The sequence below is a fragment of the Phascolarctos cinereus genome, unplaced genomic scaffold (assembly GCF_003287225.1).
Source record: "Phascolarctos cinereus isolate Bilbo 61053 unplaced genomic scaffold, phaCin_HiC Scaffold_4;HRSCAF=312, whole genome shotgun sequence".
Classification (NCBI taxonomy): Eukaryota; Metazoa; Chordata; class Mammalia; order Diprotodontia; family Phascolarctidae; genus Phascolarctos; species Phascolarctos cinereus.
The window spans coordinates 44,954,557-44,968,416 of NW_027555847.1; the positions used below are offsets into that span (position 1 = coordinate 44,954,557).

A 13,860-nucleotide genomic window follows, 5' to 3' on the forward strand; every position below is an offset into this window, starting at 1 on the left:
AAAAACAGCCTAATTAACAATTTTTAACAGGAGAGGGCAGGTAGGTGGTGCAGTGGGCTTGGAATCAGGAAGACTCATCTTCATGAGTTCAAATGCAGCCTCAGGCACTTACTAGCTCTATGACCCTGGACAAGTCACTTAACTCTGTTTGACTCAGTTTCCTCATTTATAAAATGAGTTAGAGAAAGAAATGGCAAACCACTCCAGTATCTTTGCTATGAAAACCCCAAAAGAGGTCACAAAGGGTCAGACATGACTGAAATGACTGAACAGCACAACTGGAAAGGAGAAGGAGGAGAAGGAAAAGGGAAAGGAGGAGGATGAGAAGTAGGAGAGGGGATGGAGAGGAAAGGTGGGAAAGAGAGAAGACTAATGGGGGTGAGGGGTGGTAGAGCTTTGTCTCATCCTCCCCTCCGTGCATAGGAGCAACATCGTGGTAGCAGCTGCAATGACAACATTGACAGTAGCTTAGAAAAAGGAAAGCCAAAGCAGCTATGTATAAGATGGTGGTAGGGACTTTTCTTGTTTGTTTTTGCTTTTTAATTTTTTTTTTTCATAGCAGGCACTGAGTATTGAGGAAAGACACAACAGTACTAGCAAAATATAGATGTAACCTGAGTCCCAAAGCCCACTGGTATGGGATTCTCTCCATCCATGAGGAGAAAGTCCCATGCCAGTGGGTTTCAGATTGAGGTTACACAGAAGAACTAGTAATCTGTGATTGGCCATGAAATTCTTCCTAGAATTTCCTTTTAAAGGAAATCACCCAGGCCACCCATGTCTTCTTTCTTCTCTAAGCTCTACTTTCTGATTCTCTGGACTTCTACCAAGCCCCTAATCTGGTTCCTTCTCCTGTCTCTGTGTCCTTTTTCACTTTCCTTTTACGTGTTGTCCTCCTCAATTAGAATGTAAGCCCCTTAAGGTCAAGGCCTGTTTCTGATTGTATTTGCATTTCCAGAATTTTGCACGGTGCTTGGCACATAGTAAGCTAAGTCGATTTCAATTGTTGACTAGCTGGCCTTACTTAAGATGAGTCTGGCTGGCATTCATTTCTACTTACATTCTATTAGTCTGTTAGAGACTTTATCTTCTTAATTTCATCCTATTTCTCATTGACACTTGTATTTGACCTCAGCTTTTATATTTTCTTGTACCTTTCTGTTTGTGGTATAGGGGTATTGGGCAGATCTGGGAGCCACACAAGAGGGGGTGTCTTTTCCTAGGGCAAGGTCTAGATCCCCCCCAATCCATTGTTAGAATTTTTTTTCTCTCTGTCACTGGGAGTATCGCCATGAGCCATTCAAATATTTCTTAATGACACCTCTGAGGACAAAATTACTATGAACTTGGGGCCTCTAGATCTGGCCACAAACCTAAACCTGTTACAAACCCTAGTGGTTACACTTGTAATAAGGAGCTGGGCCCTTATTGTCCAAGAGAAAATGAAAAATTACTTTTAAAGACCTCCAAAATCATCTGCTCCTTATAACGCTTCTGCCCTTTGTCTCAAAGGAAGCTGAGGATGTTCCCAAGAACCATCAAGAAATACAAAGATCTCCATTGGAGGGATAGCCTACTTTTTGTATCTATAGGAAATTACAGAGTTGACATCTTTTGTTATCAGCTCCTAGTGCCCCCAGAAGGAAAAAATCAGCATTTTTAAAGGTCCTGTGTCTCCCTTCTGGCTTTGATTTACTAGACTGACAAGGTCAGTTCTTCAATAGCTATAACCCAAAGCCTCATTTTAAGAAACAGAGATTCAATTTATCTCATAATTCCATCTCTATGTTCCCAGCCTCTATGGGTCCAAAATATCCAGGAGACAGCCAGAAACCAAATGCTTTTGAATTCTAGAGACCATTTCCTGCCTGCTGTAAATGAAATGAAGTCTCTCTATAGGAAAAAAAAAAAAAAGAATGAAGTTCTGTGTCACATCTTTATTTTTACCAGTTGATACCTTATCATTTTTGCCTCTTCTCTGATGCTATCAATGATTTAAAAATAGCCTGCAGGTAGGTCAGTACTAACCTGTTCTGAACTAGGAACAGATTTACATTTTCAATTCTTCTTATCTAATATAATCAGTATCCATGGGCATTGGAAATGGCTTCACGTTCCATAGCAGGCTAATTGTTTTGGGTCAGTAAATGGGGAAATTTAAGAAAAAATGGAGCCCACAGTAAGAATTTGGAAAATCCTGCTTCTCTCTGTAAGCTCTAAGTATAAAGAATAGCTAAGTAAAAATATGAGATGGATGCAGTCTCTGGTAATCATAAGGACTAGATTAAGGAAGCCTTAATTGAAAGATGAGGATGTGTGTGACCTGCTCTTGTCTGGGGAGAAAGAATAAAAAAAATAGAAAGGAAAAAAGAAGAAACAAGTGGTGTCACGATGTTGGCTTTGAATGAAGCTCATAGATTCCTTGCTTTCTTTCTAATTTACACCTAAGATCAAGTATTTGTTTTACAAATATCTTTTGGCTCTTTATGGAATTCCATAAAAGCATATGGAAAACTGCAATTTAAATTGTGTTTTCAGCTTTTCTGAGGATTATGTCAGATAAAAGAAGTGGAGCCAGTTACATACAGCTTAAGATAGTCTGTTTCCACATACTTGAACTTGTGTGATGATCTCTAGGTTATAATGCTATTATTTTTAAGATACTAGGCCTATGATTTCATTGGCATGATAGCTAATGATAATAGTAATTGCTGGCCTTTTTAAGGTTTGAAAAGCACTATAATTGTGTGTGTGTGTGTGTGTGTGTGTGTGTGTGTGTGTGTGTGTGTGTGAATGGATATATGTCACAACAATCTCACAACAACTTGGTGCAGTAATTTCTATTACTATCCCCATTTTAAGAAAAGGAAAATGAGTCTGAGAGAAGTTAAGTAACTGCCCAAGGACACACAGCTGGCAAATTTCTACATCAGGATTTGAACTCAAGTCTTCTTGACTCCAAATCTAACACTGTGCTCTCTCTGGGATTGATGGTCTTGGAAGCTGGCTTACAGCAGTGTAGAGGAGAGCAGGGAAGAGGTGTCAAGCATGCAGCCAGACAGGCCATGGTGACCAGCAGCACTCCAGAGTACCAGAATAAAATGTAGTTGGGGGATATTTAACAAAATAAATAAAAAATATGTGGTTTTCTAGGTCTATATGGACTAGCAGGGATCCTTATAAATGGTTTGGTGGTCCCCATTTCTCTTTGTATTGGACACCACTGGGTTACAGCAGTAAGAGTTTAAGTAACTTGACAGGATCACATAACCAATGTTTTTGGATGGATTAATTCAACTGAAGTCTTCTTGACAACAAGGCTGACTCTGTATCCACTACCCTAAGTTGCCACCCATAAAGATTCTTTCATTCTTTTTTTTACTCCTTCTCTCTTATGAGCAGTGGATCCACACAGGGCCATACTCGCTTCTAGGCTTGCTTGACCTTGAATGCACATTAATGGAGAAACGAAATGTTGCATTGCTTTGTTCATGAACAAATATGAGATCTTCCCTCATCCTCATATAACCTCACATGGAGTAACACCTACAGGGTCAGGATAGATCTTGTGTTTCCATGGCATGATTTTAGGGGTAAAACCTATAAACAGGTAAATGGGCTGGCCTTCGTCAGTGCCTGGTCTCACTATTAGCAATTCATTCTTCTTGGTTAAAGCTTTATACAAGAGGAGGGTAGCAGAATATGGTCTATGATTATGTCTTCTTGGTGTGGATCAGGTCTCCAAATTAGCTTGTCCCCCTGACAAGGAATGGGACAGACAAACACTGGTAGAGGGAAAAAGAGGGAATATGTGGAGGTCCCTGGTGACAGAAAATCAGGGTGGAGCAACCTAATTTGGGACTCCAAAGGCCAAGAGGTATTATGGTTGTGTTGTGCAGGTTACTTCCAGGGCCAGAAATATAAAGTGAGGAGATGACACCAAAAATCTCCACCTCTTAATTTTGCACAGGACTGTCCCCGCCCTGGGTTAAGCACTTGATGGTTTATTTATTCATTTATTTTTACACCTACAGAAGTACCATCTGGTACACTGAAGAGGCAAGTTACTACCAGGTCCTTCATGGTCTGAAGGAGACAAATCACTTCCCAAAGTGTTCAGCATACTTCTCTGGAGGAAGGAAACTGAACACAAGTGCCACCTCATTTCCTAGGTCTCAGTTGGCAACATTACAAATTGTAGTCCATTATTTTGTAAATAGGAATATGATTAACTCTTTGAAAACTATTTTTGCCAAGTTGTGTAAAATGTTGGAAAGCTGAGAATGATCATTGTGGTAATCAGGATTTGATATGACTAGTTTTGTCAGTACACCTGCTCTCTGGAAAATAATCAATGTTTACTGAACAATTTGTGTGTGTGTGTGTATGTGTTGTATACATGAAAAACATATCTATCTCTTAATGTGGCTTGCTTATTTATTTATTTATTTATTATTGATATGATGATCAGAAATAGTAGCAGAAATCAGACTAGAAGGTTAAAGGTTGACAACTACTGTTTTCAGCGAAGAGTTATTATGAAGATGCTAGCAAATGACAACCAGAGGACATGGGCTTAAAATGATATGTGAAAGATTTTAGTTGAACATCATAAATAGAGATTCTTCACTACTCAGAAGATTAAAGACAAGAATGCTCTCGGGACAGAGTCCCAGAGAGGACTGTTGACCAGTTTCTGGCCCTGCTTAGTACTAAGTTCTGCCCCCTTTGTAGGTGATGAGGCTAGTCTAAGAATTTGACAAATGGATTTACCTGTTCAGGTCTTGGCTCCTGCCTCCACCCTCTTGGCTCCTCCAATGTTAAATCACTGGCTGGAGGATTCATTGATTGGTTACATATATTGTATAATGTGTCAATCAGCCTGTTAAACTCTCAAATATTTTCAGGCAGGTCCAAACCCCAATGTTCAGTTTCCTTCACAGCCACTTCATGCAGAGCTATCGAGGTATAGATCCCAATGCTTTCCCTCTTACTCGCTCCAGAACTTGCTGGTGGATGGGCCCCATCTCTTGGTACCCAGCAGAACTTGTAGAGATCCTGATGGTCTCCCCTGAGGCAGTGTGGCCTCTCCAAAGCAGACTGTACCTAGGGCTTGGGATTCATTCCGGAAGCCTACCGTTTTTCAATCCCTAACATTTTTTTTTTCCAAATACATTCATATAATTTGAATGCCTGTCCCCTTTCACATTGCTAAAATGAGAAAGATAAAGGATTTTCCCTAGAGGGAATACGTATCCTGAATTGCCTACCCCTATCCAGATAGCAGGAGAGGAAGAACACAAGCTCTAGCTTGGCAGGACACCATTCTCCCAATCTCTCTGTCAGTCAATGAGTATTTATTAAGGCCTTATTGTATACCAGGAATTGTGCTCATTGTGTTGGGGATACAAATACAAGCCCTGCCCTCAAGGAACTTATATTCTAATAGGGGAGGGGCAGTAAAGAGGGAGGAAGGAGATCAAGAAAAGAGGTACCCACACTGGAGCATGATGACTAAGTCCAGGGAATCAGGAAGGTCTGTTTTATGGCTCTTCCCCAAAATGGAGTTCTTCCTAGAACTCGCCATATGTTGTCTTTCTTTGTCTTTTCTTTGGAGAAGGGACCCTCAGGGGTAGAATCAGGAGGCAGCTGAGACACGGTGGCTAAATCTGGAGTCGTGGTGACTCAGTCCCTTTTTCAAACTTCTCATGCCTCAGCTTTTCTCACAATATCCCACTTGGGAAGCCTTGGGCTGTGGGCTGGGCATGAGTTTTACCATGAGATTGTTCAATCTATGACCTGATTCACTTAGATCTTCAGTCACTCAAAGGTAAGGGTCTTGATTGGGGTCCTTCTAATAATATCCCATGATGAGAAAATCATCAGATACGGTCATAGATTCCAATTTAGAAATACTGCTTAAAGGCAAGTGTTACATAAAATGGTTTTTATAGCATATACATCTATGTCACAATCCTTCCCTTGCAAAACATAATCGTTTGTGAACGTTCCACCCTAGCTATCCAGGTGATGAGACAGAGGGAATGAGGTAATGAGGGAGATTATAGTCACTAACCCTGAAAGGATTTCAGTAGATATAACCACGAGGCAGTTGGGGAGGGAATGGACTGTTGCCCTACTTAATAATAAGGACCAGATGCTGTCAATCAGGTGCTGTCCTCAACCCCTCTGACCACTGTTTAACACCAAAAGGTTGCACTTGTCAGCCAAGGTTGCCTCTGTTCATCCTCTGCCTTAGAACACCTGGCACTTGGAAGTTTAACACTTCCTGTTGCTTCCTGATTCTGTGGCTATAAAGCACCAGAATGTTTGGACTTGGCATCTTCTCTCCATAGCAGTGAATTCAATATCACATCAGACCAGCCTTCTCCACCTCTTGTTCTGGGGGAAATTCTGAGTTCAGAGATTCATAAGTTAATGTGCAAGTAATAGAAATAATCACATAATATATTTAAAAGGAAAAAAAATAGCTCAGGAGGATGATTAGTCTTTAAAGGGTTTGTTAAGAACTAGATGGAGTTGGGGCAGCTAGGTGGTAAGCAGTGGATAGAGCAGGGACCTGGAGTCAGGAGGATCTGAGTTCACATCTGACCTCAGACACATAATACATACTAGCTGTGTGACTTTGGGCAAGTCACTTAACCCCAGTTGCCTTAGCCAAACAAACAAAAAAACTAAATGGAAGATTGGCCTAACTGTGTACACAATGACCTATAAAAATTGCCTATACTTTTTCCAGGAAGACAGAGACGCTGCTTCAAGCTGTAATTTGGTCTGAACTCCAGTAGTTGCTGGTCTTAACGCAGAACCTTAACATATCATAACTCCTATGGTCTATCAGTTCCACTCCTTACAAATACCCCAGGAGGAGGAGAAGGAGAAAAAGGAAGAGAAAAGGCAGAGGGGAGAAGTGGCAAAATCTCTGTTAGAACAGTCTTCTCTCAGCATATGGTGATTACCAAGACAGGAGGACAACTCTTCAGTATTAGCCACCACACTCAAACTAGCAAAAGTTGGGCAGAATATCCCCAGAAAACCACAGTTAGGTCCTTTTGACTCCTGTTTCTGGGGCACAGATCCAAGTTTCTTGTTACAAATAACTTTATTCTATGTATTAACTGGCTTATCTAGAAATGAATTTGAGCCAAGACAAAAGGTAACCTAAGAAAGCCATGTCAGTGTTCTCCAACTGCCTAGTTCATATTCCTCTCATTATGGTGTACAACTTTCAATAGTAAAGCCCATTTACTTTATCACTCTATTTTGGATGGTAAAAGGGCTCAGTCTCCACATGTTTTACAAATGAGGAAACTGAGGCTCAAAGAAGTTACTTGCCTGTGGCCAGGTAATAATTCCATTTCCAAGCTGGATTGAACCTTGTTGCCTTCAGTAAGTGAACTCGGGTCGTTCTCCTTGACCTGTTACTGTCCCATCATCCCCAAAGTGATGTAAACCAGCAAAAGAAGACTCCCCAAAGACCACTTGGAAGCTCTTTCTAGGAGACTGACATCACGAAACTTGGCCCATCTTGCAAGACAGAAACATTCTAACTCTGACTGTAGAAACTGATATACAGTCAACATTTTCTACTCCTTTGAAATCTCACCAAGTTGCGGAGTATTTTAAGTTCTTTTAACCTTGGTTCTTGCAGCCCATCAAAATGTATTGGCTGACATATTTCAGAACAAAAATGTGCTTAATAATGCCTCATTTAATTTGAACTTCTCATCTAGAATGAACACTTTCAATGGAAATGCTTAAAATGGTCAATCAAGAGATTTTTTTATGCCTAATTAGTGGTTTTTAAGAACCTCAGTGATCAAAAATAGGCCTTCTCTTTGCTTAATAGGGAATAAACCTACACACACACACACACACAGACACACACGCAGAGAGGATGCTATTACTAGAAGCTCTTTCAGCCTGCATTAAAGATTCATTTCAGTACATCATCAAGGCAAGAAGATGGCCATGGAGTCCTGAAGGTTGTGCCTTATTGGAGTCCAAATCATGGCAAGCCCTATGAAACTGGGAAGGCTTTGAGCATGCTCATGGTGTCAGGTTGGATGTCAGTCACCAGAAGGTCAGCCTCGTGAAGTCTGAAGAGGCTGATGCCACAGGGTGATAAAATTTATAACTACAACCACTCTCAGATATGAGGCATTAAAGTCATAGGTGGTAGTAATCTCTGCAAGTTGAGAAACTCTCTACAAGACCAAATGATGGATTCTTGAAGTGCTCCAATACAATTTCCTGACCTTGAGCTACAAGGAAAATAAAGTTACCTAATCTAGGATGAGTAGAGTAGAAAGCTGATACATTGGAATAAGGGGAAATCTAACTTGAATTCTGGCTGTGCCACTTCCTAAGTGACTTTAAGCAAGTTGCTAAACTGCTTCTGACCTCAGTTTTCTCATCTGTGAAATGAGAAGGTTGGAATAGATAGCTAACATTGTTGTTGTTGTTGTTCAGTTGTGTACGACTCTTCATGACCCCATTTGGAATTTTCTTGGCAGAGATACTAGAGTGATTTGCCATTTCCTTCTCCAGCTCATTTTACAGATCAGGAAACTGAGGCGAACAGGGTTAAGTGACTTGCCCAGGGTCACCCAGCTAGTAAGTGTCTGAGGCTGGATTTGAACTCAGGTCTTCCTGACTCCAGGCCCAATGCTTTATCCACTGTACATCAATGCCCTATCTAATGTTTACCTAGCCCTTTAAGGTTATCAAAGTTATTTACATGTTATTTCGTCTGATGCTCACAACTACGTAGGGTAGGTGCTATAATAATAACCCGTTGATGTTCTGATAAATGTTTAACAACTGGCTCTCTAAAAATAAAATTGTATGCAGGGTACAATTTAAGTTTAATCTTCATATTTAACATTTGCCTTACTTTTCTAAGGCTGGACAGTCAACAAAACAGTAAATCGATCCCTGATACAAAACATTTACCAATTTCTGAATTGTAAATGCTCACTCTGAAAATTTCACAAAAAGCACTTTACATATATTATCTCATTCAATCCACACAACAACCTTGTGAAATAGGTCTTTTTATTCCTCAATTTCCTTATGAGGGAACCTAAGTCCTTGTTATATATAAGTTGTCTTCCACCTCAAAATCGACAACCCTTGATTCACATGTGCCATGAATGTAAATATAGATTAGAACATAGGATCTGGGCCCATATGGGCTCTTATAAATTGCTTGATCCCAAACCTTCATTTTGTACATGAGAAAACTGAGGTTCAGAATTGTTAGGTGGTTGATCTGGGATCTCAAAGTCAATAAAGATAGTAACCAAGACCCAGAGCCATATTCTCGGACCCTAGACCCACTGCTTTTCCTACATCCAGGCTGCCTCTTGTAAGTCACCTGAAATCTGTCAACATTGATTAATCAGGCAACACGCATTTGTGAAATGCCTCCTATAAGTCAGGTATTGTGCTAGTTGCTGAGCATACAAAAGGGAGCAAGTCCCTTTCCTTAGGGTGGTAGCTTCTACTGAATGTATTACTGTGGTTATAACAACCCTAGGAATGATAACAACAAGCAAGTAAAAACAGCCTCTGAAGACCTATGTCTTTATTTAAAATGTCTATATATGATTTAATTTTGCCTCACTTTTTAAGGCACTAACTGAATGCTAATAATAATAACTCGTGTCCAGCATAGAAAAAAACTCCAGGCAAAGGATAAGATTTATATACTTTAAGAGTTCTGCTGTCCCCTCAAGGTGGTGTATTCTCTCCTTTAGTATAGTCCACCCTTCCCATTCAATGTGATTGTTATCTATCCAATCCATCATTACAGTGTGAATATGGTTATGGGCATGGACATGACCACAGGCTATTACAAACTTTGGCAGTTGGGAATAAGCCGTGATGGGTTCTACCAAATTGGACATCTTCAAGCATGGTCCTAGCAAGAAACTGAGTCCATTATTGCAAGGGCTCCTCAATCTGTCATTAGTATAAGATGTCAGCCCCTCAAAAACATGCAGTAGTAAAGCAGTAGAGGCATGGAGTCTAGAAATAGCTGTGACAGTCTTTCTGTCCCCTCTTGTCCACATCACACCTGTAGTATTGTGCTCAGTCCTGAGTGCCAAGTATTAGTATAAACTACACATTATCTGGGGGTGGGAAAAGGAGCCACAATGTAGAAGGATGTTATACTCACACCACATGAGGACCAGCTAAAGGAAATAGATTTTTCTAGAAAAAGAAGTCTCCAGAAGGATATAATACCTGTCCTGACATATTTGAAAGGTTGTCTTAGGGGACAGAAATTAAACTTAGGATCACAGTTTCAGAGCTGAAAGGTTTGTTTAAGGTCATCAAGATTAAACCCCTCATTTTAGAGATGAGGAAAGTTAGACACAGAGAGGGCTCTACTTGGAGGAAGAACTACGGGAAATGAATATATGTTGGGGAAAAGCAAACTTAGGCTTGATGGAAGGGGAAGGGGAGGGGAACTCCCTTAAAATTAGGACTACCTAAGAGTTATCATGGGACAAAGAAGGTATTCCCTCACAAAAGGCAGAGGTCTCAAACAAAAGCAGGGTACTATTTCAGTTTAGCTCAAAGGCCATTAAGAGCCCTTCACAGCTAAGTTTCCATTAGTGTAAATAATGAATCCCCTTGAAGTGGTCATATTATTTGAATTCACACCGCATATTTCCATTGGGCTGGAACCAATGACCGTATTTTACATAATTATAGCTTCAAATAGTGCAAACTAGAATACAAGCAACATTTCAGATAATTCATTATTCATACTAATGGATTAATGGGGGGGATAACTTTATATATATATGATACTGTATTAGATACTTTGCATACAAAGTCAAGAATGAAATAGTCCCCACATTCTACTGGGTGGATACAAGAAGTATACAGATAGGTAAGTAAATGATAATTTTAGGAGGGGAGAACATTAGCTACTCATAAAATGGCCAGTATTGTATCGTTAGTCAGAAACACTGAATAGTGGTGTGTTCTTTAAGTATGGGTTAGACTAGGTAGCCTTTGATGTACCTTTCTATTCTGTAATTCTGTGATTCTTGGACCAACTGAGGTAGTATGAGCAGGTTTCACTAGTAGGCTGGGTATTAGATGATTAATTCCATGACTACAACAACCAAACAAAAATTTACAATTTGAAAAGTCACATTTCCACTTGGGTAGTTAGCATACCATTACTGATTTTATCTTTTTTTGTTGTTCGTTTTCAGAATTACTTTTTCTGAAGATGGAAGCCTTAGAATCATGAATGTGACAAAATCTGATGCTGGCAGTTACACTTGTATCGCAACTAATCATTTTGGAACAGCTAGCAGTACTGGAAACTTGGTGGTAAAAGGTAATGGCTAAACTTTAAATGCTTTATTTCTACGAATGTATAGTATTTCATCATGTCAAGTACTGTGATTTTCCGCATGAGAGAACTCCTGGTGTGGAAACTCCCTCCAGTGACACAGACTATAAGCAGTCTATGATGTAGAGCCTAAGTGAGTTGCCTGTGGCTAAGACAGATTAAGTGACCTGCCTATGGTCACACCGCTAGTAAGTGTCAGAGACATGATGGGCTCATCTGAGACCCAGTTAAGAGACATTTCTTATAAGGTGAAGAAATTCTGCAATTTATATTACAGCCTATGGATGCCACCATGGTGGTAAATTAACCCATCACAGAAAACATGGCATGATTGATAATTCTTGGAGCAATGCTCGTTCCAAGTATGATCGAGATATTATCTTATTCTGAAATCATCCAGTAGAATTTTAAGCCATACGGTATAGTTCATAGTATTGTAACTAATGTTATCTTCTATCCTTTAATTAAATGTCTTACTATTCTCTATGGAACTGAAGTTCGTGTCTAGGAATAGACTCTACTAACAAATTGAAAACATAAAATTTGAATATTATATTCAACGTACTTGTTTTAAGCTGTGGAATTTATATTTTTAAAAAATAACCACTCTGATTATGCTAAGTTAAAGATACAGATTATTATGCTAATAAAATTTTCAATCCCCCCCTGTGCTCTGCTTCAGTTAGTCAATGGGCCCTCACAATTTTACCCTAAAGTTTATGGAAATGGAATGGAAATGTTTGTGAAAATGTTATCCCCACTCATATTCCTTACAGCTTGGTATAATAGCCATTCACATTTATATAGCACTCTAAGGTTTAAAGGTATTTCCTCACGGCAACTGTCAGTCAGTCAATCAGCAAATATTTATTAAGCACTTACTGTGTGTCAGGCACTGTGCAAAGATCTGGGGATACCAAAAAAAAAAAAAAAAGGAAAAAAAGAATCTCTGTTCCTCCTTCCAAAGAGAGAGATAATACATGAATAACTGAGTATATAGAAGATATGTACAAAATAAATTAATGGAAGGTAATCTGAAAGGGGGAGGCATTAGAAGCGGGATGGTGAGTCATAACAACATCGCTATTGTTGTAGTAGTTTGTGTCATCACAAATTGTCTTGATTATTTCCACAACAGCAAAGTCACAGAATTGTGTTTTCTTTAGAGAATCAAAGGCCAGATGTCCCAGAAGTCTAGAAAGTTCTGAGCAACAATACTCAGCAATCACTACGAGCACGAGACACAAAGAGCAGGAACAAATATTGCTTAATTTGGGACTCAAGTTCAAATTCTAGCTCTGCTCCTTAACGATCTGTGTAGCTTTGGGCAACTTAATCTCTGGGGGAATTCAGTTTCCAAATCTGTATATTGAGGGTTGATCAGAGTAGTACCCTGATCACATCAGTGGTGCGATAAAATGAGATCATCTTCGTCAAATCAAAATAGAAATGGATATTTCTTAGATATTGCCTTAGAAAATGGCAAATTAGCATTATCTCTGTTGTATTTTTATTTATTTTGTTAAACATTTCCCACTTATATTTTAATCTGGTTCCCACTGAAGATCTTACAGGGAGATGAGCCTTTGTTTGGGACACTAAATCTTTCTATAGAGGGTATGTGACATCTTAGTCTCATAAGACTATAGATGCTGGCAAAGCACTTTTAATCCCACAAATTCATAAAATGCTTTCATCTTTACTGAGGAAGGGGTGCTGAGGTAACTTGTGAATCTTAGGTCTTCGGGTCCTATTTTTAACAATGAGCACAGGGAGAAAGGAGCTCATCTGGAACCACACAGAAGAGATGAACATTTGGAGTTGTGCTGAGCAGAAGCAAACATTGGTGCTAGTTTCACACTGATTTCAGGACTGATGTCTCCTGGTCAGAAGTGAGATAGATGTATAACAGTAGGGTAGGGGACACCTTGTGGAAACTTACAAGAGGCCTGCCTGGATCTGGTGATTCAGGGTTTTCCCCTAACCCCCAGCTTCCCTGGTGGTAGGTAGTATATGTGGTTCTGAGCTATTGGACTTCCCAGGTATGATGTGTCTTTGTTTTCCTGGGGGTCTGATGTAGTCCAGTGTTAGATCCTGCATTATTTGGAAGCCAGGACACACAATACATCTAAGAGGGGATCTGAGCAAGAATGATGTGTCCTGAAGCCTTGCCCTTGGAATTACAACTTATATGTTTCTTTATGACAAAGCTCAAATGCTTATTCCTAGAAAAGATCTCCTAGTCATAAGTTTGATTGACTGTTCATGTCTGCAAGCAGAATGAGAAAAGTAGAATATAGGAAGGCATAGGTAAAGAAAAGAATTGGAACGAGTCTATCGCATCCATATTGTTGCCCAGGACAGTCAGAGGACCTAAGAGCGGTGATCTGAACATAAAGAACTGGTATATATCAAGAAACTGACCAGTTCATTTTCTACTAGTAGAAGGATTGTGTATA

The 13,860-nt window shown here is 39.7% G+C and overlaps 1 protein-coding gene across 2 annotated transcripts in view; it reads left to right on the forward strand.

Annotated features, from left to right (window-relative positions):
• The window catches only part of LOC110195628 (contactin-4), a 1,139,396-nt gene that overhangs the window by 1,036,971 nt on the left and 88,565 nt on the right, over window positions 1–13,860 (forward strand). For both annotated transcript variants that reach the window (XM_020968471.2, XM_020968474.2), the window contains one exon: window positions 11,259–11,386. In XM_020968471.2, coding sequence (XP_020824130.1) covers window positions 11,259–11,386 — 128 coding nt within the window. The remainder of the gene's footprint in view (window positions 1–11,258; window positions 11,387–13,860) is intronic.